A 24909-nucleotide genomic window follows, 5' to 3' on the forward strand; every position below is an offset into this window, starting at 1 on the left:
CCGTCTTACAGATAAAAATTGGTGAGACAGTCTCACAAAAGATTTACTCAATATTATACATTAAACATGGTTAATGCGGTAACTATAGGTTTTTGACTGTTTTTCACTTATGCTATTTTTAGATCAAAATCAATAATAAAAACATGAGGGGATTACTCATTATCCTCTAGATTTTTTTCGATTCGTAAAATCAACATAGCTTTATCGAATTGTTCCTTTTACGTGGGGCCCCACCACTCAAAAAATAAATCAATAATCTTTCTTTTGAAATATTCTCGCCACCAAAAACAGTCCGACATGGAGAAGACCTAGTAGACCCATTCTCATACGACGGAGTTGGCTGGCATGATAAATTAAATATATTAAATAATCGGGACGTGCATGTCTCAATTAAAATTATTTTATCTGTCTATAATATTAATTAATATATATCCAAAAATTAAAATAAAACAAATTAAATGAAATGGATATAGACCAACATGGGGTGATTTTAAATTAAATCTTGGATTCGAAAAAACTTATAAAAAAATATAATTTTTTATAATAAAAAACAATACATAATGGACATATTAAATAAAACATGAGTAGGTCTCATGTGAGACCGTCTCACGGATCTCAATCGGTGAGATGACCAATCCGTGAAACGGGTCAATCCTGCTCATATTCACAATAAAAAGTAATACTCTTAGCATAAAAAGTAATACTTTTTCATAGATTATCCAAATAAAGATCCGTCTCACAAAATACAACTCGTGAAACCGTCTCACACAAGTTTTTGCCATAAAACATGTATAAACATTATCTTGGTCGGATAGTGGGAATCTAACTCACATCTTTTCCTTGACAAAACTTTTTTTTACCATTGGACTATTTCCGCTTTTTTTGTTTTTGATACACTAAATTTCCACACATGATATCTTGTTAATAATTAATCAAAATCAACCTGGATTTTCCTAAATAAAATGCCCAACAGATGAATATTAGGCGGTTTAATCAACTTTGGATTAAATTTTTCAAAAACTTTTGCATTTTCATTTTCTTGATCGATGAGTGTGTGGATATTGAAATTTGCAGATTCTAATTAAGTAGCAGTAGTAGATCCATGTATATATCAAAATTATCACGGCTCGTTTAACTTGATTCAACAAAAAACAATGACTAATAAATGATCAGAGAGCAGAAATCGGAGCACAACTAAGCTACCAGATCGAAAATGGATTGTGTGGTGAGGGTGAGGACATGATAAATAGTATCAGTAAAGAACCCAGTGCTCACCGTCGATCGCAACTTTCAAGCCGTGGAGTCGGGCGAATATATTCACGGCCTTTCGAACACCAACCCACACAATGTCGTGCCCAAAGATAATCCCACCAGGCTTCAACACCTTGTAGGCGTTGTTGATGTCCACCCACGCCGAGTGGAAGTCGTGCGCAGCATCCACCTCCACCAGGTCACCGTACACGCCCCAGTCGCACAGCCCACCCAGAGCGGTGTTTGTCGAGAACGACAGGAACATGATTGAATCGGAGGCGTTCTCTCGCACCACGTTCTGCATAAACTGGTACAACATCATAACATCCCCGTTCACCATCCTCATCCCTTTTCCCTCATCATAGTATCCAGGCCACCCCCTGAAATCGTCGATGCACAATATCTGAGTGTCCAGGCCCAATTTCCGAGTCAGCCCCACCATGTGAATCGCGGATGCTCCGAGAAACGTGCCCACTTCTATGATGGTTTTGGGCTTCACCTTCTCGATCAAATGCTCGAAAACCGGCATGTTTGAGCCCCATCCTTTGGTCCACTCTTCCAAGATCATCCCACCGGAGCTAACGTGCTTGGGGGGGAACCCTTCCCAGGGCGAGGTGTGATTGAAAACTCGGTTAATGATTGTTTGCCGGATGTTTTCTGGCGGAACTGGGTTCCCGCACGTGTCTGGCAAGAATTTGCTGTGGTCGAGTAAATCTGCGGCAGATTGGGACAGGAGTGGCTGTGAATGCCATAAATAACCGAGGATGAAGGATAAGAAGAGGAGGATACAGAATCTGGTGGGTGTGGCGACCTTCTGGAAGGCGAGACTCAAAAACCTTCTCTGTTGTGACCGGTGGCGTTGCGTTGTTGGAGGTGTATCCGGCGAACCCGCAGATTTCATATTGTTCTGCCTTAGAGTTAGATTGCCTGTGTTATTATGACTAGTCTACGGAGCGAAAAGTGGGGCTTTTCGATGTTACACGGAGGCCAGATTCAAATTTCCATCCACGTGTACTATTTAAGCTTTGATTTCTTAGACACGTGAGTCGTGTCTACATAATAAAACATCCAATAAAAAATAAATTATTTTGTAATAACAAGATCATTTGTAATCCTTCACTTCTAATTTTTGCAGTTGGGATTGGGATTACTTATTAAAATCTAAATTCAAGATAACAGAATTATAAATTTTATTAAAGATTTTTCCTTAAAATGAGAATTTTTTCGCATGCCAACACTGTATATATCCAAGTTTTTAGGAAAGACAAGGCCTCTGAATGTTTACACGCTTGTCGAAATTCTTAAAATAGTCAATTATGACGTGCACGTGCATTAAATTTCAGTTCAAAAATATTATTTTATATAAATTAATTTCTTTGTGAGATGTGATGATGTTAAATCAATTTTCTTTTATTCAAAGTTAATACTTTGAATTTCTGTTTTCTTTTTGTTATAAATGTCATAGGGAAGTAGTGTTTTGATATCGAAAATTAAATATGATAAAATTAAATACAAGATCTAAGTTATATAAATAGCATAAATACTCACGTTTTTCCAAAATAAATTATATCTGAAATTATACTCACGATTAATAATAAAGTTATACCACTACATGACATTAAATGGCCGGTAAATGGATTGGCATTTTCTTTTTGTTTTGTATTTATAAAACACCAGGTTGCCTGATTATTGCATATAAATTATTTTTAAGTCAATTATATAACCATCTCACACATCAACTTTCAACATCTTCGAGCCGATCATCGTTAATCTCGAGATTATGAAACAATTAATTTTTAACATCATCACTAATTACCTAAGCGATTTTTTTTTTAAAATCATTTTTCCTTTTCATTTCGAAAACCCACACCACAATCACTAGTGAAATTCGTATTATGTTTACTTGAAAATCACCACAATCACCAGTGAAATTGCATGACGTGGAGTTAATTTTTATTTCATTTCAATTTTGTTCATCGAAACATGTCAATACATTTGAAATTCATCGATTCAAACACACACTAAATTGAAATTGTTGATATCAATACATGATATGATATATATATTTGCTATATACTATATTAATAAATTGTTTTCTTTAAAAAGGTTGGCAGTGGTAGAATTAGAAGAACCCTCTAATTTCGATATATTTTCCATTAGATTCATAATATCTGGTATAAATATGTGTGTATGCTATAAAGTGTCACGAACATCAAAATAATGTTTGGTTAGATTTAAAAACCCGCTATATCAAAATTTATAGTTCAATATTCATTTTCTTAAACAATAAAAGAAATAGACTTCTGCAAGATATAACCAAATTCGAAGAATAACCGGACAATGGATCATGGCGTTGGTAAAAAATTATGTGAGCCCGATATCTTATTTGGGTCATCCACAAAAAATATTAATTTTTATGCTATGAATATTAGTTTTTATTGTGAATATCGATAGGGTTGACTCGTCTCACAGATAAAGATTCGTGAGATCGTCTCACAAGAGACTTATTTCATGACGTTTGGGCTTCGGATAACCTTTCAATTCTCCAGTGGTTATAAAAATTAATGATCCATAAAAATGCTATGATTAGTTAAGAATGAGAAATAGCATAATCATTAGGAAGAAAATAGTAGGAAAAATATAATCGTGCCACCATTTTTGTTTTATGAAGTCGATTTTTTATTTCAAATAGTGTAAAATAGTATTCGAAAATGTTTTAAAAAGTGATTATGAATATTTTTTTATAAATTCGTACAATAGAAAAACGTATAATATTTTTTTAAAAAAACATTATAATCACTATCTAAATATTAAAAAATTTGTGAAAAAACATGAAGCAAAAAATGCCAGATACATAGACCAGAAGCCCAACACCGTACAAAAACAGAAAGCAAATAGACTTTTTTTTTAAAAAAAATGCCAAATACATAATGGGGCTCAGAAGCCCAACCAAACATAAGCTGATATTTTCGCCAGCCTCTATTCACATCAACTAGTCTAGTACTGGGGCTTGTATATCTCTCAAGATGTAAATTCAATGATTAATGATGATGTTTTTTTTTAAATGACGATGGAATTCGCCAATGGTATTTTTCGATATGTATTGAGTAAATTCTTATGATAATGTAGTAGTTTACGATTATGTTAGTCAAATAAATTGTACAAGATGAATTCTTTGTGACAAGCTCGACTAGACAAATTATTTGTACTTAAGTAGTATGACATTTAAACTCGACTTGACTCGATTGCTGCTCTATGCTCGATTAGAAACATATTTCAATTTATAAGTTAGAATACAAACAATTCTGATAGACACCTCCCAGCTTCGCATCTACGCATATAATAATTGAAAATAGCTCAAAATCGAAAATGATAAATTTGAAATCCATCCAATATAATCGAAAATGAGTAGATTTGTAATCAAATTTAAAATCCGAAAGCATCAAATATCCAAAGGTAGCCTTGATGCCCATTTATGTTGCGAATAACGAAATAAACTTACTTGCATGCATGTAGCCATATACTCGTAATTTTAAACAACTTATAAAATAATATAGTATATTAATATTATGTTTTTTATGAATATTTTTTAAAAAAATAATAAGTTCTTAAACATGAAATGACATATAAATAATTTGAAAATCCTCTTTACAGTAGTTAGTCTAAAATATAATATTTGGGGTAAAATTAGAAAAATATAAACAATTTATTAAAATAGTTGAAATAGGATTTCTGTCTTTGTGGTACCAAAAAAAAAATGATTCTAAATTTAATTTTTAATTATTTCCGATGTTTTTAATTTTATTTACATTATATTTTTTGTTATCATGAAATAATTATCATTTTTATTTTTTACAACTCGTGCGAAAATTTTAATATAATAAATAAATAAATAATTGGAGAAGCGAATTCTTTATGGATAACGTGCAAAATTCCAAGTGCCAAACTAGAATGATGAGCGTTCATCTGCTCCTCTCTTACACGCCTTGCTCGTTTCCTTGTCCCCGTTACGCCTACTTCTTCTCTCCTGTTAACTATTAATATTCATCATCTGATTTTTCTTGTGATTCGTATAGAAAATTTACATTTAGTTTCAGATTGGAGAGATGAGCAGGGCGTCGGCGATGGGAAGTCGGACGATCGTGGGGAAGTACGAGCTGGGAAGGACCCTCGGAGAAGGCAGTTTCGCCAAGGTAAAGTTTGCCAGAAACACACAAAGCAGCGGCGAATCGGCCGTCGCAATCAAAATCATCGATCGTCATCGAGTGCTCAGTCATCACATGGTTGAACAGGTTCTTAATGTTTGTATCCTATTGCTTTCTCGCTGCGTGTAATGTATAAATCTATATCATTATAAGAATATGAATGTTTTTCGTCAGTTTTATGCTTCTTACGGTATTCTAATGATGTATTATTGATTCGATACGCACCAATGCACACATCAATTTTCATATACGTTTGTTTATATAATCGTTTGTTGGTCCGAGCAAACAAATGTCTCCAATATTATTGTAAAGACATGGAATTACATTTACATGTGGAAAAAATACGATTAATAATGAAATTTGCAGAAATTATCTGAAAAAATTACACAGACGGAAATTTTAAACTAACAATACAAATTTCCTTTTCGTCTATTTTTATTTCACCCACAAATCGTATATGTTTTGCAGATAAAAAGAGAAATTTCGACGATGAAGATGATCAAGCATCCCAATGTCTTAAATATATTAGAGGTTTCAATTTTCCCATTCATTCCTTCTCGTGTGCTCTTTTAAGCTCTTGAAAACATAGCAAATGGCCGGTTAAAGTGACCCATTGAAGCACATTTTTTTTAAATATATGACAGGAGGAGTATGACTATACTTCTATTGGAGAAAATACTACACTTACTTGAAGTTAATGTCATTTAGGCCATGCTTAATGCATGTTGACAGAGTGATTGTGCTGTCATTTACTCTTAAAATTTTTAATATACTCCTAAAGATATTCCACAGAAAATATTTATTTTCGGTTTTGCTGTAGCTGCTTTAGTTAGTATCCTGCAACCTGTTTCAATGGTTGAATGTTTAGATTTTAAATACAGCTTCATCTCAGTGCGTGAACTCTCATTAGTCCAACTACTGTCTACACCTTGTTTTGTGCCTATGCTAGGTTATGGCAAGCAGAACAAAGATCTACATTGTTCTTGAATATGTTGGTGGAGGAGAATTATTTGATAAAATAGTAAGTTTTGGTTTATTGTGCCTTTTAAATCAATTTGCTCCAAATCCGACTTTTAAAACCATGTTAACGCGACATTGATTCACTGGTTATTAGATGCTTGAGTTTGTTCTAGATTGATGTGGCAGTAACAATTGGAATGATGCAATCTGTCCTTAATTTATAGGCTAAAGATGGGAAACTTAAAGAAGGGGAAGCTAGGATGTACTTTCAACAACTCATCAATGCTGTGGATTACTGCCACAGTCGAGGTGTGTACCACAGAGATTTGAAGGTTGAAGAAAGTCCATTCTCTATCTGGTGGTTCATAAGCTTTTTATTTAGCTAAAATTTCAGATTCTTTAATTGTTTTCTTGCATGAAGAAGTGATCTGTCTTAGTATCTTTTCAGCCAGAGAATCTGTTGCTGGATTCTCAAGGAGTTCTTAAAGTTTCAGATTTTGGATTGAGTGCATTTTCAAAGCAGGTCCGGGTAGGTATATGCAGTTTCTGTAGCTCAAATTGCCAATATCCATCACTGTGGAGATTTTAACGATTTGCTGCATTCCCTGTCTCACCTATCTATTATTTGCATGAGTACTTTAAAAAGGGTTTGGAATCAAAAGTTTGTTTTTTCATTCATTTCTAGTATTTAGTTTTCCTCTCTTGAGGCTAAACAAGGGAAATCTCATGATGAATATTCTTACTGTAGGAAGATGGGCTGCTTCACACAGCTTGTGGCACACCAAATTATGTAGCACCAGAGGTATCACTTGCGGTTTATGGAACCATGATGTCGTCAAAAGCACATTGTTGTTGCTATTATTTAAGATGTCTTTTCATTAGGTGCTCAATGATAAAGGCTATGATGGTACTGCATCAGATGTATGGTCGTGCGGAGTTATTCTCTTTGTTTTAATGGCTGGATATTTTCCTTTCGACGAGCCCAACCTCTTGGCTCTGTACAGGAAAGTAAGTTTCTAAATAAGTCGTGTTCTGTGTTCTGAGCTATTATATTGGAATGTCTTCACAACTCTGCGTTCTCTCAGATTTACAACGCTGATTTCTCATTTCCACCATGGTTTTCATCCAATGCTAAAAGGCTGATTAAGCATATTCTGGATCCAAATCCACTCACTGTAAGCTCCAAAACTATAAGCATTACCTTCTTATTTGTTCGACACTTTCCTGTTGCTCAACCGTTGCGTTGTTCTTTATTTTCGGATCTTCTATTTGTTATTTATTTGCCGAAGTTATTGGTTGTAAAATATATGGGATGAAATATATGAGCAGATTTCAAAAGTGTAAATTTTTATTTTTCTTGCAGGTCTCTCTGAAAAAATATGATAAAAATATAAGTACAATTACCGTTTAGTTATCATCAAAACAAATATTTTACCATTTTAAAAACCTAACGTATGTGCTCTAATTCAAAGATATTTGAGTTCTGAATTTTGTATTGTATTTTATGTTCCAGCGAATTACTATTCCTGAAATTCTAGAAAATGATTGGTTCAAGAAAGATTACAAGCAACCCTGTTTTAAGCATGAAGAGGATGTCAATCTCGATGATGTTGATGCTGTCTTTAATGACTCTGAAGTAAGCTTTACGTTTATTTTTTTTATCCAGTATGTAATCTTTTCATTCACGTGGTGTTTTGGTTTGGTATAACAACCTGCTGACGCTGCATGACTAAATATGGTGTGGTCTGATTCCGTGTTCTTTTGCAGGACTATCTTGTCACAGAAAGAAAAGAAAAACCTGTCTCTATGAATGCCTTCGAGCTTATATCTAGGTCTCAGGGTTTCAGCCTCGAAAATTTGTTCGATAAGCAGATGGTATGTTATCTCAAGTGTCTTTTCTTCCAACTCCTTTTGGTGGTGGTTGTTGATGTGTATTTTATTGTTAAAATCGGTTTGGAAACATACCATCCACTTCTCCTTCTTTGATATGGGCAAATTTCACCTTCAGATTATTTGTAGTTGCAAACTTTTATGGCTCTAGCTATAATCTAATCATTGAGATAACTTTCACCATTATCTGTGAACGACTGAATTCAAATAATCCGGTGCTCTTTATCTCTTTTGTGTGTGTTAAAAAAAACTGCAGGGCCTGGTGAAGAGAGAAACTCGCTTTACATCTACATGTCCAGCAAATGAAATAATGTCAAAAATTGAGGAAGCGGCTAAACCTTTGGGTTTTAATGTTCACAAAAGAAACTATAAGGTGATAATACAACTCTTTGAATTCCCTCGATTTTGGTACTTAAAACTGAAGGATAATATTAACGCATGCAATAGTTATCTGAAGTTTTCCTAACCATATTCAGATGAAGTTACAAGGTGACAAGAGTGGAAGGAAAGGGCAACTTGCTGTAGCTACAGAGGTATTAACTTGGTTTGGGTGAATAAATTTTGTTTTGTGTTGCATTCTGCTTGACGAATTGAGGATCGACACTTGCTTACTGTTAGAAATAATACTGTAATGTGTAAAGATACTGCCTAGGATCAGATACTAGTTCAGGAAATCTTAGTTTATTGAGGAGGTGAAATTACTTTGCACAAAGGGAAGGGAACTTTATGTCTCATGCATGCTTCTGGCTCATAGAAAACTATATTGATCTTTCAAATCAAGAAACCATGGCATGTCGAAGATGGTAAATTTATATTATCTCAATATTTAATTTCTTAGAGCTTAATGAGAGCCCATGGATATTAAATCAAGGGAGTAAGGACCATAGTGCGAACTATTCCATGAGCTTTTTTTTTCTTTGCTGTGATGTGATCTTACATCTGGTTTTCATCAACATCAAGCTGGCTGCTGTTCATTTCAGGTTTTTGAGGTGGCTCCTTCATTGCACATGGTTGAGCTCCGTAAAACTGGTGGGGACACATTGGAGTTCCACAAGGCATGTCCATCTCTAACTATTAGGTATCACTTTTATATTTTTATGCGTACGGACTACCTTTATTCATTTGCAATTACTTATCACGATGCAGTTCTACAAAACCTTCTCATCTGGGCTGAAAGATATTGTCTGGACCTCTGATTCGAATAAAGAAGAGACAAGTTGAACGTTCTGTTTATGCCTGCAGATGCAAATAACATGGCATTTGGGTAATTTTTTTATCTTTTATTTTCTGACATTTGCTTTACTTTTTCCGATCTTAAGTCTTAACTGGATGTCATTTTTTGTAAAAATTCATTATGATTTTTTCCTCTCGTTTTTCTTCTTGATAACTTATGTAGATAATTCAATTTTAAATTGGTAAGCTTTCGAGAATGGAAATCATATTAAACTTCTGAAAGTTTTTTCTTGTAAAAAATTCAACCATTTGTTCATCTGAGTGTTGAAATCATTCTGCAATTTAGGACCCCGAACATCAAAATTGACTTGGTACTCAACATTTAAAACCTTGAATCACATGATATTCACGAAGTATATTATATCTTCTCCTTTACCTAAACTCTGTTGTATAGCATGAAGAATGATGGTTCGAACCTATCCAACATAGGCCAAGGAAATTTGATTATAAATCTTTTATATTGTATTACACATTAGGTGTCAAGCCATTTGTACTGACCAATAAGCTTCATATCGATTCCTTAAAGTAGCCAATACTAGAAACATAGAGATTCACTTTAACATCTAGAGCACTAGATATTTATTATTAATTTTCCAATATATACATTGTCCCTGCATATCAGTATTATTAACTACGTCGTGCTTTAACATATGTTTATATTAATTACTGATAGTAGTAACTAAGAAGACAAGTGAAAGAGCCCATGATCTCTCCACAGATAGCAGTCATTTTGAGAATCCAGCTGATTGGCAGTAGGGTACGGTAGTACAGTTGTCTGTTGCTTGTTTAGTTGAGGCATGAATTGATCAGTATTATGACCATGGTTATTATTAATATACTTATAATTATTAACAAATGGAGTCAATAACAATCCGGGATCATGATCTTGATTTGTGAAACACGATAGCTGATCATGTGCCTGTTTCTCAAGAGCTGCCCAATCCTGAAGCCCACTGCTTTCTAATATTTCTGAGTAACTATCATAGTTAATAGATCCCTGAGACTGATCCACAATTTCTTCTTCACTGGAAATATATCCCCGGCTCGGTAGTTTCAAGAATCGTCGATTTAAATTCATCATATTATCATTGGGCACCACTTGATTTCTTGGGTTAAATTGGTAAGGCAGGAGCATTTTTTCTAAATTTTCTTCATCGTCGCAGTCACACGGTGAAACATTTATTGCTGCATTGTTAAGCATACGCCTCCCAGTTGATGCATTGTGGCAGTGATTTTTCTTCTTAAACACTCGACAAATCACCCAGCTTTCTTCTTGCAGCACGTCATCGATGCACACCTTCAATTATCATATATATTTTTTATATGAATACACGTATATATAATATGAGCACTCACCAGTTCCGAATCCTGCAGATCGTAAAATTGATTTTCACTTACATATTCCGTATGATTTTTATCACAACTGGTAGTGACCGAGGAACTAATGTTGTCATCGAGTCTATATTCATGCATGATCCAATCGGACTTCTGACCATTGGGGGCACGACCCTTGTAGAAAACAAGAGTCTTCCTCATCCCAATTCGGCTCGAGTTGCTGTAGATTACTTTGTCTCGGCCAGTAGCCTTCCAGAATCCAGCAGCCGTGGCACGATTCGTGCGTGTGCCTGTTGGGTACTTTTTGTCTTTATGACTGAAGAAGTACCAGTCACTCTGAGGAATGGATCCAATTTTACACTTTTCTACACCAAAAGATATACACATACATACACAGTTGTATATTTCATAAAACAATCTGAATGTGTTGCTAGAAATAGATAAACCTTGTATATCCCAGGGCTCAAGCTTGTTAAGATCGACATCCTGGATGACATCCAAATCAATCTTGTCTTGCGCAATCTTCTTCCTCAAGTAATACTGTAAAAGCTCCTCTTCTGTGGGATGAAATCTGAAGCCTGGTGGGACCTGAGATCGTCCATTAACGCTGATGCTCATGCTGTCTAGCTCGCCGAGACTATCTTTAGCATAATTTTGTTCCACAAATTATGCAATATAGCCCCTATATATGTGTGTTTATTATTTGTTTCGACAGAAGATCTAATTACCTAGGCTTGTAATTAAAAGTATGTTGGATTAGATATATATATATCTAGCAACTCATGGAACTGTTGTCTGATCAGGCGCTTACATATTGGTGGTGGGTCTTATTTCATGGCAGTTGTGATATAAAATATGGTGGGGGCAGTGAGTTATTTTCTTACTATGATTAAGGCGATGGAATCAACCGCCGAGCCACCTAAAGCCCATAATTGCAAATAAAGATAGAGAAAGGTGAATTACATTGATGTGGTTGGGCACGGGCCCCTGCTGTTCTAAACTAATTACGTACCAAATGCAATAGATACACGTGCTGGCTCTAACATATTAATTGTTCGCATTCTTGTTATCTATATTTTTATTTTAAATATTGGATGGATTGAAATTATTATGGGAATTTTTTTCAAATTGTTCCAGTGAGTTCGATGAATGAAGCATAACTATCAAATTTTAAATTATAACTATATTTTGAAAATAAAAAAAACGTGAGGTGGTTTTTGGTAAAGTGACATGCACAAAAAACCCGAATAATAAACCTCTCTATATTGTTCTTATAATATATCTATAATAGGGGTGGGAGATTTTGATTTTATGAGCTGGTTCCATTAGTTGATCGGAATCATGCTGTCCCCTTTTTCTTTTCGTTTATTTTCAAACATATGTTGTCCTCTTTTCACGTTTTGGATATATGGAAAGTTTTAAAAACGATACACATTAAAGGATGATTAGATATCATATCGAGCAGCTTCATTTGCAACTCTCTCTACCTTTTAAGCACACGTCCAAATCCAGCTATCTTGAATCTTGATAGATCATATATATCGACGTCGATCGTCATAAAATTTATACGATTTGTAAAAGTTTTCGTTCATTAGAGGCCAAATAAAATCTATATGGTGTCGAAATATTTGAAGATTGAGGTAAAGTACTCATGTTTTTACGAATGTATAAATACATAATAAAAAAATATAGGGTTTGGTTGTCTCAATTTGCTTCCTCCACCTCCAGTACCACTGGATCAAACGCGAGATTATTCAAATCTTAACATGCACCAATTTATCTATAGCCCATGTAATTAATTAACCAATTAATTTGTTGTTAAGTCGGCATCGTGCTTCACCAATCGTATTGTTTTTCCTTAAAATATCATGACCATTATATAGTTTGATTAATGCATAATAATATTTTAAAAATATATTTGAGAGTTTTGTGATCTCAAAAACAAAACGTTAACCGTGTGTAACCCTTTTTGTAAATAGAATTTCTCTTTTTATTTTGATTAAAATAAGGGGCCAGTTTAATTTGTTTGGACAAGAAATTCCTTCATTAAATTCTTTTCAAAATGCTAATTTGAGTATAAAACCAAAAGAAAGTAAATTACCCATGCAAAGTGATAAAAACACACCCCACCACCACCCCTCTTTAAATGAGAATAGATTAAAGGAGAAAGAATAACGCTTTAATTTGATTCGCACTCGTATTGAAAGTTTACACCATTGTTTATCCTAATCGTATATTTGAATTAGATATAAAATAGAACAAAATAATTAAAATAATTATCAGTTTTTAATAATTTGTCTAATCTTTATTAAAAAATAATCATAAAAAATCAAATAACTTTATATTTGGAGATTGGAGAGTGAACAAAATAATCATTAATTTTTTTGAACAAACAAATTCTTTTATTACAAAAACATTTTCTCCAAAAACACTAGCTAGATTCTAGAAACCCCTTCCAAACCTTTCTTTAATCACTTTCTATTTTTCTCCGACTTTGTACAAGTGTTTTATATAATAAGTTGATGACCATGGCTGAATCTAAGACCAGAGCCGAAGCTGCGCACAACCTTCGAGCCGAAATGATGGAAGAAGAAGAAGAGAAGAACATGCACCAAGAAGACAGAGCCGGAGTACCATCTGCAGGCTATACAGTTAGATCAAATCGAAGCAGACTCCCACTTATCTGCTCATTCATCGCCGTCGTTATAGTATTAGCTGGAATCACAGTTCTCACGGTTTGGCTAGTTTATCGACCCCGCAAACCCAAGTTCAGTGTCGTCAGTGCAGCTGTGTATGAACTCAACGCCACCTCTTCCCCTTTCATGTCCACAGCCATGCAGTTCACTGTGGTCATCAGGAACCCCAACAAGCGACTCTCCATTTTTTACGACCAATTTTCTGCATTTGTTTCCTATAAAAACCAGGCCATCACTCCGCAAGTGACGCTGCCTCCACTATTTCAAGAACCCAAGAGCACGGTGGCGCTTTCTCCAGTGCTAGGAGGCGCACAGGTGCCTGTGGCGGCGGAGGTGGTCGGCGCGCTATCGATGGACGAGGCTTACGGGGTGGTGGGTCTGAGCCTGGTGCTGACGGGGAAGCTGGAGTACAATGCTGGAACCATAATTAAGAGCACGGGACATTATCGAGTCTATGTGAGGTGTGATTTTTTTGTGGGATTGAAGAAAGGATTCTCGAGGCCAATGCCTCTTATTGGATCCAATTATCTGCTCTGCAGAGTTGATGTATGAAATTTCAATTTGACGAATCTATATTATATTAATAATTCTCAATTTAATTCCATTTGCGTTACAAATTGAAGAGTTATTTTCTAAGGTATCGATGAAGAATAATAATTCTTGCTTCACATAAATCACGAACGAGAATATGATGGATACACAAATTGAAGTCCATTAAATGTATACATAAATGAGATGCTATTCCTTCTTTTTCCAAAGTAATATTTTAAGTGCCGATTCGGCAAAGAACTAATTTAGGGAAAAGAATAATGTAAGCGTTCAGACGTTGAGACTGAGGAGTCCCGCAAAAAGTGATATTTTGTATGATTTTATTAGGGTACTAGCCATATGTCAAAAGATATAGATAATATTGATGTTAATGTTGTTAATATAAAAAAAAAGAGAAATATCTATATTTTCAATGACGGTGGAATCCACGACGGTTACAATTCGATATTCATTGATAAATTCTTTGGCATAGTCTACAAACTACACTAATAAGGTAAACCGTACTGGCCAAACTGTGTACGATATGCTTGCCTACGAAAATATTGGTAATTAATAAGAATCAAACTGTTGACAATTGAATATAAGCTTACTTATTCCACCAACTTGACACCCGTATGAGGCAAAACATGAGAAATATTAATCAGTGCAGGGGTGATGGACGAACGCGAACCATTTATAATTTGCTTGTGGTCCTATTTTGCTGGCTGAAATTTTGATTCTCTCCCATAATTAAATAAATCATAATGAGAGGACGTGAGTTTGAAGCATGCATCTTTCACTCTCTTTTTGGGGGTTTATTTTATCCTATCCATGTGGGCATTGTCTCCATGATAGGATGTATGACCAAGATTTGCCCATACATATATATGACCCACTTTTTTTTGAAATTGTATATGTGACAAGATCTGACCCGTTGAAATGAAGTAAGGGTAATGTCCACATAGGTAGAATCTCATCTACTCTTTTTGGGTATGGAGTCTACTATTTATTACTATCATTTAACCGTTTGACTTTAAGGTTCGAATAATTTGTTTGTGTGGGTAATTTAAATCCAAACATTTTAGGGAACAAGCTGCAAGAATACAAGAGATTAGCCAATTTAGTCCTCTAGATATGGGTTAATCTTCTAAAACGAAGGCTAAATAAATTGATAGATAAGTAAGATATGAATAATTAACATTTATGATCGATTTTATCCAAGTTTGATTTATAATTAGCTATGATTTAATGAAAGATCTCTTGAATCATATTTGATTTTTTTTTAAAATTCTAGTAAAGAATATAGATAACCGATAGTGCATCATGGTGAAATTGTGTGGTATAAGTCTAAGGTAATGGTTAGAAATTAAAGAAGTTGGAAACTTTCAGAATAATTAAAAGTAGGGGTAATGGTTCCAATGAACAAAAAGTAGGAGCCATGGTTTTAAACTCCAGCCCATGAATAATTAAAATTGGGGGCCGGAGTTTTAAATGCGGCACAAGAATAAATAAGTAGACCCCAGCCCATTTGAAACCGCAGCCCATTTGAAATCCCAGCCCATGAATAATTAAAACTGGGGGCCTGTGTTAAAACGCACATCCCCTAATCAGTATCACAATATTGTTTTTTTTTTAAAAAAAAAAAAATAAAATTTGAAATTTTAGTTTATTTATGTAAATTTAATTTTTATATTTATTTTATTAAAATACCGTACAAGGTTTTAGAAAATAAAATATTTTTTTCTAGAACCCTCAGCGGGTACAAGGGAGGGCTTGTTTGTCTCCGTTCTGACTTCTGCAAGCCTCATGCCGTTCGAGACAACTGCTCCTACATTCTCGATTTTTATGCTCGATCAGTTGCAGCCAGAAATTAGTAAATTCAACAGTATAAGGAACTGGGCCCTTTTTTCCTTTTGAAGTTGGAACTGGGTCCTTTTACTACACCTCAATCGTAGTCTTTTGCTGTAAAAAATTTGATGAGCAATGGCTTTTGAAACTGCAGACGCCTCCACTCCTCGGTTGGCTCTTGCAGACACTGACATCAACTGGAACAGGTCACTTTTCGCACATAAACATGTTTTGTTACTCGTGTTGTATGTGTGTATATTTGGGGTGAATTCTTACTAATGGTTATTTTCTTGATTTTGTGGTATTCTTGGTGTTTTTAAATTTTTTGAAGTCAGATCTTGGACGGTTTGGGAAGCTAGGTTCAGTACTGGATTCTTTGTTTGCTAATTCTAGCTTCCTCTGATGAATTTAGTTGTTGTTTTTCTACGTTGCTTTGATGATGGTTCTCTGATTGCACGCATGCTTGTCTCTTGATTTTGCAGTGATGAAATTGTATTAGGTGGTATCTTTACTGGAATATCAGTCTATTAGTTAGTTGATTAGTGGAAGATCGCATTATACTGAGCTTATGTTATTGCTTGAGTTGAACTGAACTCATATTTACTTTTGTATTTTTTCTTGATGAGCATTTCCTTTATTTAAAAATTGGATTTTGTCGCGTATTTGTTTTTCATTGTATTTACGGTTTGGTTTTTATATTCTATTTCGAGAAATAACACCTTAAAAAAACCATTTCTTTCCTTCCAGGCATGGTAGTTGCATATCAAGGTTTTCTTTATCTATCATTGTGTTTGTTGTATTCTTAGTAACCATTTGATTCGCTTACAGCGCTGTATAGATTCTTGAATCTAGTTGTTTGGCTGTGGAATTTTCAGGTTGGATAAGACAAGGTTTCATATTATTGGGGCTATTCTGTTTACTGTTCAGTCAGCTTTAATACACCCGACAGCAGTTGTGAAGACGAGGATGCAAGTATCTGGATCTGGATTCTCTCATCAGTCAGGATTTTCTGTTTTCAGGCATCTTATTAGAAGGGATGGTATTCGAGGTATTTTTAGAGGCTTTGGCACATCAGCCATTGGATCATTACCTGGTCGAGTCCTCGCTTTGACCACACTTGAAATGTCCAAGGATATGACTCTGAAATATATGCAAGACCTTGATATGCCAGAAGCAACTCGTATCGCGGTCGCAAACGGCGTTGCAGGAATGGTCTCCAATTTATCAAGTGTATACTTCGTGCCTTTGGAGGTGGTGCGTATTCAACTTCTTCCATACTCTTGTTTAGTTATGTCATTCTTCTTATCAGTGAGTATGTGCATGGTCCTGCAAGGCTTATCATGATGATACTCTGGTCTAACCCATCTTGTTAACTTGTCCTTTTGGGAAAACTTCAATATTGATTGATACATATTACCTAAAGATCCAAGCTTCGAAATTGAACTTTTTTTTCCAGATATGCCAGCGATTAATGGTTCAAGGGCTTCCGGGAACAATAGCTTGCAATGGTCCATTTGATGTTGTACGCAAGGTGATAAAGGCTGAAGGACTCCGTGGATTATACAGAGGTTTTGGATTAACTATCATAACACAATCTCCTGCAGCAGCACTTTGGTGGGCTGCCTATGGTGCTTCCCAACACACAATTTGGAGGTACATATTTTATTCTATGCCGGTCTAAGAGCCATCAAGGACATCTATTTAAAATGGCTCTCTCTTTGAACTTTTGTTTTTGACCTTAGGAGTCTTGGCTACGCAGATGACTTGGAATATAAACCATCCCATGTAGACATGGCTCTTGTTCAAGCTACAGCTGGAGTGGTAGCTGGATCTCTCTCTTCAGTCATTACAACTCCAATAGACACTGTAAAGACGCGCCTTCAGGTAATCTTTATGCAAAAATTATTAGTCACACTCTTACCTCATCAACAAAGCAGTGAAAAACTATTATTTCTTTTTCACTTCGATGAATAGGTTATTGATGATTACAGCATTGGAAGACCATCTGTGCTCAAGACCGCAAAGGCACTTTTTAAAGAGGATGGGTGGAAAGGTTTCTACAGGGGATTCGGACCTCGGTTTCTGAACATGTCTTTTTATGGAACCACGATGATTGTGACGTACGAACTGATAAGTACGTCCTCCTCGACCACCAATGACTGCCCCTTCTTTAATATAAAATCTGAGCATTGGTCGAGTTTGTGTTTTGTACAATTTTTTCTTGGTTCACATGGGATTCCGCAGTTGCATGGAATTCATATGTAACATTAATGATTTGCGTTGTGTGTTATCAGAGAGATTGTCTGTAAAGCAAGCTTGATCAGCAAGAAGATTGTTGGAGCCATAAACATTGCAATTTGTGAACTTGGAGAATCCCAAACCAATAGATTTATCAATCATTCTTTTGCCGGATAGAGATTTCCAGCAAGGAGCGGGTACAACAGGATAGCAGATTTTTTGGAGAATGGATGGACTTATTTTCTAACCATGGCGTTATTTATTTGTTTATTCAATGAAAAAATATCACGTCCTGTTAGTATTTTTTACTTTTCCAGTCGTCCGTAATGCTGCTGATCGGAGATTTTGCCTCGGCTATTTAGCCCATGTGCCTCTAGATTTACGAATTCCGAAATGATTGTTTGAATTTTGCTATTTTATATGTTTTATTTCTCTTGATTGCATTAGATAAAATCCGGTGGAAGAAATTTTTTGAGTACAAAAACAAATTTCCAGTCATATTTCTTCATTGTTAGAAGATAATTTTTTTGAATTGTGAATGGACATAACCAATCATCTATATAAAAGAAATGAGGCTTCACATATTTTTCACAAATTTTGTTTTTGTGGTCGGGATTGGTGTGAAATACAAATTGTCGATTTTTAAATGGAGAGCCCAAAACTAATTAAATGGAGATACCAAAAAATATGGAAAAACAATTTTTAACATTAAAATTATTGTTCCAAGTTAAAATCATATCGTTACCACTAATTGAAGAATAATTGTTGCATCATAAAAAAGAGACGAGCGAGATATACAAGATAATGAAAGAGAGAATTTTACGAAGAACTCGCAAAGACGAAGTAATATTATTTTATTGTGTTATCGTGACGTGTTAGAGACATTTGAAGACAACACCCTGTATAAACTGTTGATTGAAAAATTGTTTTGTTGCTCCAAATTTTGTCATTGATATTTTAGGATGCAATTTATTTCATTTCCTTTTAAGGAAGATTTTTTTTTTGTTTTTCACTATTATTGATTTTGTAAACTCGATTTTTTTCCTAGTGGTTATTTTGCCTTTAGGCGTCGCACAAATGTGTTCACTTGTGCATAGTTATCTCTATGATACTTTTAATTAAAAATATTTGTTTGTTTGATATATTATTCTGTTGCATGTTGTCACAAGATGTTAAAACAATCGAGACAATAATTTATATATGATACACACAATCCTTACAATTACGTCAAACAAATTATTTTGAATTGGTATCAGAGCCAACTCTCGATATTACTAAGTGAGATTCTGGTTACATTTATTTAATAGGTAAAATTTAATGGACGTGTCACTTGCCAACGCTGGAGTACGACCACCTGTTTTGGATGGATTCAACTCCACTGTTTAGAAAGTTAAAATAAGATTTTATACCAAGTTCATAGATGAAATATGATGAAAATGAGCGGTCAATGGTTGGACTCCACCAAAATGAGTTGATGAAGATGGTGATAGTCTAATCAAGCTAAAAACGAATGGACAACAGATGAAATCCAAATTTCGAACTACAATTCAGAAGAATAAAATATCATCTTCACTTGAGTTGATATAAACATTTTTAGTCTAATTACCAACTGCGTTTCTACTAAGAATGCACAGAAAATTCTTCAAAAATATTGTGAAAGATCCGAAAGAGTACGAAGGACGAAATTAAGAATGTTTACCTCTAAATTTGCAAGTTTGAGGATGGAAAAAACTAAGACAATCACTGAGTACGACCGTCGCTCGAGAAAGATAGACAATGAAGCATTCGATTTTGGTGATCCGATTTCAAATGAAAGGTTGGCCAGTAAAGTATTAGGATTAGTTCCATAATGTTTCAATATCAAGATCCACACAATTGATGAAGCAAGAGATACAACTCAGCTCACATTAGATAACTTGATTAGTTTCTTTCGTATTTTCGAGTGGAAATGGATCTACAAAAAAGAGACAAATGTAAGACTATTCCTTTTAAATTTCAAATGATTCCTAAAGATATTCTTCAATTGTCACAAGAAGTCAATGAGTCGGACCTTTGTGAAGATTATATCTCATTAATTTTGAAAAAGTTCGGAGATTATTTGAAAATGATTAAAGGGCAAAAAAAGAGTTTGACAAAAATCTAAGTTTCTAAGTCTAATTGCTCATGAAAAACTCAAATGTTCTTCTCCGCCCAAGGACAATTTCGACATAGGAATGAAGGTAAGAATCAATATGACCTAAGAGATTTGATTTTGTGCAATGTAGAGAGTGCACTAGTTTTGGATATTATGCGAATGAATGTTCGAATGACTTTGCAAAAATAAAGGGTGAATGTTTTCTTAAGCGATCAGAAATCGGATGAAGAGCAAGAATCTAATAAAGATGAAAATCACACTTACCTAACTGTACTCTTTGAAGAAAGACACTGGTTTCAAGTCAATCCACTGGGTGTTGCCTCTTGTCTTACAATGTCTGACCGGAAAATCACTCAAAAATCAGTCTGCTTCAATGCTGCAACTTTTGGAAATTCAAGTGATCAGGAAGATCTGGAAGTAGATACCAGAGAAATCACTCTGGAGAGCGTATAAAATTACATGAGGAGTTGTATGTTGAATGGACCTAGAGAAATAAATTGAACACAACTCTCTCAAAGGAAAATACTGAGCTAAAGAGTGTTGTGGCCAAACTTGAGATAATCCTAAGTAAGAAGGATTCGGAATTGTGCAAGATCAATGGGATCTTGAAACATCAACGCAAACACTTGCTAAGTTTAATACAAGCACAACCAAGCTTGATCTATACTGATGATGAGAAAGGATAATAAGGCTGGTCTAGGTTTCAACAACAATGTGTTTGAAGTTGGAGAATCATCAAAACCAACTGTATTTGTGAAAAAACACTAACACATCAAATACACCTACAGTCACTTCTATGGCCAAATCTTCCCACCAAATAAGCTAGTTTCTATTTAGAAGCCGAAGAGAAGGAGACGCCAATTTGTTTGTCATTATTGTCTCAAACCTGGTCATATCAAACCGTACTATTTTAAGTTGAGATAAGACTACATGTTCTGGAAACCCAGTCGAATGTTACCCAAAATATCCCATAACACCTAACACAACATCTATTACAAACGAACTTCCGAGAAGAAATTTGGATACTTAAGGCTAAAATTAATTGACATGTTATTTATATATATCCGAGAACTAACATTGCAAGTCTCCAGTACTTTGTTAGTGGAAATTCGCGTGACATGACAAATTCAAGAGATAATAATTTGTTATATAATTTAAGTTTAGGTCCCCAATGCACAAACTTAACTTGGACAATAATCACCGAGCACAACGTGCAACACACGCGCTTCTTCTTAGTTTATTCAAAAGAAACCATAGGATTTGCTAATGAGAGAATACAGAACCGTTTAACTTATGATGATTGGCAAGACATTATATTCATGCAGCACTGATCCACTTAATCACACATTCTGGTACAATGGGAAGAGTGCATTCGTCATATTACAATGCCTGGTAGAGTCAATAAAAGTTTCTATACACTAAACATATGGCTTCGAGAGGTACTGCCGCCACTCTTCTGGCACCCCTTTCCGCATTTTAAGCACTTTTATAGCGCTGTTTGTCAGTGGTATGGCAAGTATGTCGTAGTCCTTGGGGGCCTGCAACAAAACATAGGATAATTGTAAAAAGAATCGCATAAAAAAAGAAACATGATCTGAGAGCCATTTTACTGCTAAATCGAATGCCCTTTACTTAGGATAGACGATCAATAATTCATCTAGGTTCGCATTTTGCCAAGGGTCTACTAGACATTCATCATCAGCCCTCGGGAGTATTTTCACAGACAGTAATTTTTATGTAAACGCGACCCATTTACACCCCTAATCCAGGCAATAAGCATCAGCAAACTCTGCTTCTTCTCACTATGGTCCTTGTGATTCCAGGTTATATTATGCATATGTTGGTCTCACCTTGGGAACTTTCGCCAATTTCATATTTGCTTCCTCCAAGGTCTTCTGACCTTTCTTTGAATTGCATTTGGCACAGGCGGTAACCTGTTAAAAACAGCAGTGAAAAGTACACACTTGTGATTTTTTAATATTCCAAACAACTCACACCAAAGAATAAAACAAATATAGGCTTTGTTTACCAGATTCTCCCATGTCCACTCTCCCCCCCGTGCAATTGGAAGAACATGATCAATGGTCAAGTTCTCAGCAGAATCACAATATCTGGCAAGTGAAAAAATATGTATATATGGGTCAAAATAAATAAATACTGATGAAGCAGAATGCTAATGATTAAAGACATGTTCATGTTACTAACAATCCTGTGAAAAGATGATACAAATGAGAATGATATTGAAAAAGCTGGAGAAAATAAAACGACCTCGCAATTACTCAAGGATTAGAGATTGCTATTATTTGCCTTCAGCAAATTTAATCGGACCATCTAGACATCATTTAAGCAACAAACATAGTTGCGTCGATCAAGAAACTTGCACCCTTACAAGTACCCAGTAACTGGACCTCAGAGTCTTAATATAATGCATGCAAAATACGTAAAATCTCTCCTTGGAAAGAGGCTTTGGCTAGGCAATAACATCAAGCCTAATTTAAATGAAAAATTATTGTAGCCGGACCTTAAAGCAAGATAAAAGAATAACATACAAAGATGCTGCAATTAGTGTAAAGTTGAAATTCTTATTTCCTTGTTACTCCTTCGGTGCGTGGAAAGAGGTTCCAGTTCCGTTAATAAGATTCAAGCAAATGACAGTAATCGAATCTCGGATATTCAAATCTGGGTTCTATGGTTCAAGAACTCACTGACACGTGAAATTGTCACGACTTAAAATATTTTTACGACTAAGACATCTTCTGACTTTCCTCCTCTTCACAACTTGTAGTAAATGAGGAACCTGGGAGAGTGGATGCAGCAAAGTATCATTGATTAGTTCGAATGAAAAATCAGGAATAATTCAAAAATTAAAGAAACTCAATGAGCAGGAAATTTGAAAAAAAAAATTAATAAATAAAAAAATAACCACACAAAAATCCCTGATCACATCTCACCCTCAACACTGCAGGGATATAGAAGGAACCACTTGGAGAATTTACAGTTTGATCATAATATTCTAAAACATCAGCCTGCAATTAGAAGATGAAATTGCAAGGTTGTAATTTGAACAAATTTGCTACATAACTACAGATGAAATGAGAATGGGAGGTAAAGATCAAACATTGTTCTGGATTGCCAACTGGAAAGACGGATGGATGAGAAGGAAAATTCGTCTAATCATTGACATTTTTTATCTTTCTTTTTCTTTTGTATATCACATGATACTCTGACACATGAATTGAAGCACGCAAGCAAAAACTCTCACCTTATCCGTGAATTCCAAACAAATTGCACGCTTCCAGCAGACAACATTGACAGGCCTAGCATCAGGGGCAATTCATGTATATCATTTTTACAAAAAAAACTATTATTCCAGTTTGTATATTCTAGTTTATCCCCTGTGGAAGAGAAGCATGCAGACATTTTGTATGCAGCACCAGAAAAGCACAAAACCGATGGGCAAATGATACGTACTTTACATCATGTAACTGGTACAAGAATCGAGAATTGGAAACAAAGATTCTTTTTTTCTTTTAGTATAGTTCGGGAAGGGTGATTTAAGCCCAGAAATGGAAGTAATTCGAATGCTCTTTGGAATGTGGAGTGCCCATAACAATCAGCATAAAGCGACAGTATGGAACTAAGAGGAACGGAAGGCAGACCTGTAAGAAATATCCAAGACCAGGCCTCTAAAACCAGAAAGATCATCACTCTCAAATTCCACAGACTCCTCCAATAAGATTTCATAAGAAATTCCGTCGGGATCATTGCGAGGATCGGACGAAGAGGAGGCATGCACTGTGAAACTATCGAAAAAACTGAGCTTGCATTCGTGATTTCCTCGTTTGATGGATGGTGAGTAGGTGGTAAATCTTAATCCTGCGCCGCCACAACCACCAAATTCTTTAACTTTACAGTGGTTTTTGGATTCGAACCTCGAAACCGACAAAGTATCACCACTGAAGAGGCGCTTTACTGACGAAAATTGCGCCATCAACTCACCACTTTGAAACACGAACTCGTTTAAATTTATTCAGCCTTTAAGAGTTACCGTCAGCAGCACCCTTCAACCATCACTTTCCACTCGAACTGATCTTGCAATAGATCAAAGGAAAGCAAGGAGATTGAAACGGCCTCCACAATCAGTGTTCCATTGTTAAGCGGAGGAAGTAAGAATGCAATACAGAAACTGAATTTGATCCTCGATCGTTTGTTTTCCTTTCTCCTAACTCGAACTTCTGAAAATCTAACACTTAACGACATACGCAACCCAAAATATCTTCACTCGCACGTTGCCTCAAAGAGGCCGCAAAGATTCACAAACCACAGGTTACAAAGAATCGCCTCATCCGTAAGATGCCAACTATATTTTGGCACGTGGAGCAGATTGACTGAGTGGACTGGCTCCAACGTCTATTTTACAAGTACTAGAAAAATGCACGTACGTTGCACGTAAAAATCTAAACTACTGAAAATATATGTACGAAATTTTGATAATATTTATTTGAATTAAAACATGGCTAATAATATTTCTCCACTGAAACAAACCAAGCCATATAAAATAAAAAAATCATGACCATAGACGGTATATGAA

The 24909-nt window shown here is 35.2% G+C and overlaps 6 protein-coding genes across 13 annotated transcripts; 3 read left to right on the top strand and 3 right to left on the bottom strand.

Annotated features, from left to right (window-relative positions):
* Positions 1-1067: 1067 nt before the first annotated feature.
* LOC140839551 (uncharacterized) lies at positions 1068-2251 on the bottom strand. The gene has a single exon (XM_073206351.1). It carries the CDS (start codon positions 2150-2152, stop codon positions 1253-1255), a length of 900 nt encoding a protein of 299 aa, XP_073062452.1. The 5' UTR covers positions 2153-2251; the 3' UTR covers positions 1068-1252.
* Positions 2252-5169: 2918 nt separating this feature from the next.
* Positions 5170-12010, top strand: LOC140839568 (CBL-interacting serine/threonine-protein kinase 9-like). Of its 6 annotated transcripts, XM_073206375.1 has the most exons (16): positions 5171-5257; positions 5349-5543; positions 5925-5987; positions 6406-6477; positions 6641-6748; positions 6865-6945; positions 7165-7218; positions 7299-7424; positions 7502-7591; positions 7930-8052; positions 8184-8291; positions 8563-8679; positions 8783-8839; positions 9287-9361; positions 9453-9570; positions 11335-11673. In XM_073206375.1, the coding sequence occupies exons 2-15, from the start codon at positions 5358-5360 to the stop codon at positions 9525-9527; spliced, it is 1335 nt and encodes a 444-aa protein (XP_073062476.1). In that variant the 5' UTR covers positions 5171-5257; positions 5349-5357; the 3' UTR covers positions 9528-9570; positions 11335-11673. The 6 variants fall into 6 exon arrangements, with proteins under 6 accessions (XP_073062485.1, XP_073062504.1, XP_073062494.1 ...); XM_073206384.1 differs by lacking the exon at positions 11335-11673 and adding an exon at positions 11678-12010 and having other exon boundaries at positions 5170-5543; XM_073206403.1 differs by having other exon boundaries at positions 5170-5543; positions 6865-6939.
* On the bottom strand, positions 10219-11492 carry LOC140839597 (NAC domain-containing protein 66-like). The gene is made up of 3 exons (XM_073206428.1): positions 11321-11492; positions 10938-11239; positions 10219-10836 (listed from the first exon to the last, which is right to left on the bottom strand). Exons 1-3 carry the CDS (start codon positions 11490-11492, stop codon positions 10219-10221), a joined length of 1092 nt encoding a protein of 363 aa, XP_073062529.1.
* A 1280-nt stretch (positions 12011-13290) lies between the features above and the next one.
* LOC140813865 (NDR1/HIN1-like protein 12) lies at positions 13291-14187 on the top strand. Its single transcript, XM_073172650.1, has one exon. It carries the CDS (start codon positions 13397-13399, stop codon positions 14120-14122), a length of 726 nt encoding a protein of 241 aa, XP_073028751.1. The 5' UTR covers positions 13291-13396; the 3' UTR covers positions 14123-14187.
* A 1661-nt stretch (positions 14188-15848) lies between these two features.
* Positions 15849-18619, top strand: LOC140839607 (uncharacterized). 2 transcript variants are annotated; one of them, XM_073206440.1, is made up of 7 exons: positions 15869-15989; positions 16020-16152; positions 16822-17200; positions 17403-17599; positions 17689-17830; positions 17921-18080; positions 18241-18617. In XM_073206440.1, the coding sequence occupies exons 2-7, from the start codon at positions 16082-16084 to the stop codon at positions 18264-18266; spliced, it is 975 nt and encodes a 324-aa protein (XP_073062541.1). In that variant the 5' UTR covers positions 15869-15989; positions 16020-16081; the 3' UTR covers positions 18267-18617. The 2 variants fall into 2 exon arrangements, 1 of the variants encoding a protein (XP_073062541.1); XR_012119766.1 differs by having other exon boundaries at positions 15849-16152; positions 17938-18080; positions 18241-18619.
* A 2896-nt stretch (positions 18620-21515) lies between these two features.
* Positions 21516-24677, bottom strand: LOC140839619 (uncharacterized). Of its 2 annotated transcripts, XM_073206455.1 has the most exons (7): positions 23978-24673; positions 23581-23635; positions 23270-23344; positions 23024-23115; positions 22348-22429; positions 22169-22252; positions 21516-21856 (listed from the first exon to the last, which is right to left on the bottom strand). In XM_073206455.1, exons 1-7 carry the CDS (start codon positions 24307-24309, stop codon positions 21737-21739), a joined length of 840 nt encoding a protein of 279 aa, XP_073062556.1. In that variant the 5' UTR covers positions 24310-24673; the 3' UTR covers positions 21516-21736. The 2 variants fall into 2 exon arrangements, with proteins under 2 accessions (XP_073062556.1, XP_073062564.1); XM_073206463.1 differs by lacking the exon at positions 23270-23344 and having other exon boundaries at positions 23978-24677.
* Between the last annotated feature and the right edge of the window lie 232 nt (positions 24678-24909).

The sequence above is a fragment of the Primulina eburnea genome, chromosome 1, assembly GCF_022965805.1.
Source record: "Primulina eburnea isolate SZY01 chromosome 1, ASM2296580v1, whole genome shotgun sequence".
NCBI lineage: Eukaryota > Viridiplantae > Streptophyta > Magnoliopsida > Lamiales > Gesneriaceae > Primulina > Primulina eburnea.

Excerpts from the sequence above, each read along its gene's own strand:
- LOC140839551 (XM_073206351.1), bottom strand. The coding sequence starts at position 2,152 with ATGAAATCTGCGGGTTCGCCGGATACACCTCCAACAACGCAACGCCAC.
- LOC140839568 (XM_073206384.1), top strand. The coding sequence starts at position 5,358 with ATGAGCAGGGCGTCGGCGATGGGAAGTCGGACGATCGTGGGGAAGTAC. Across the intron at positions 5,544-5,924 it reads GTCATCACATGGTTGAACAG|ATAAAAAGAGAAATTTCGAC; the intron begins GTTCTTAATGTT and ends TATGTTTTGCAG. Across the intron at positions 8,680-8,782 it reads TTCACAAAAGAAACTATAAG|ATGAAGTTACAAGGTGACAA; the intron begins GTGATAATACAA and ends AACCATATTCAG.
- LOC140839597 (XM_073206428.1), bottom strand. The coding sequence starts at position 11,492 with ATGAGCATCAGCGTTAATGGACGATCTCAGGTCCCACCAGGCTTCAGA. Across the intron at positions 11,240-11,320 it reads TGAGCCCTGGGATATACAAG|AAAAGTGTAAAATTGGATCC; the intron begins GTTTATCTATTT and ends CTTTTGGTGTAG. Across the intron at positions 10,837-10,937 it reads ATAAAAATCATACGGAATAT|GTGTGCATCGATGACGTGCT; the intron begins GTAAGTGAAAAT and ends TGATAATTGAAG.
- LOC140813865 (XM_073172650.1), top strand. The coding sequence starts at position 13,397 with ATGACCATGGCTGAATCTAAGACCAGAGCCGAAGCTGCGCACAACCTT.
- LOC140839607 (XM_073206440.1), top strand. The coding sequence starts at position 16,082 with ATGGCTTTTGAAACTGCAGACGCCTCCACTCCTCGGTTGGCTCTTGCA. Across the intron at positions 17,201-17,402 it reads ACTTCGTGCCTTTGGAGGTG|ATATGCCAGCGATTAATGGT; the intron begins GTGCGTATTCAA and ends TTTTTTTTCCAG. Across the intron at positions 18,081-18,240 it reads TGTGACGTACGAACTGATAA|AGAGATTGTCTGTAAAGCAA; the intron begins GTACGTCCTCCT and ends GTGTGTTATCAG.
- LOC140839619 (XM_073206455.1), bottom strand. The coding sequence starts at position 24,309 with ATGGCGCAATTTTCGTCAGTAAAGCGCCTCTTCAGTGGTGATACTTTG. Across the intron at positions 23,116-23,269 it reads ATATCCCTGCAGTGTTGAGG|GTTCCTCATTTACTACAAGT; the intron begins GTGAGATGTGAT and ends CCACTCTCCCAG. Across the intron at positions 21,857-22,168 it reads AATTGGCGAAAGTTCCCAAG|GCCCCCAAGGACTACGACAT; the intron begins GTGAGACCAACA and ends GTTTTGTTGCAG.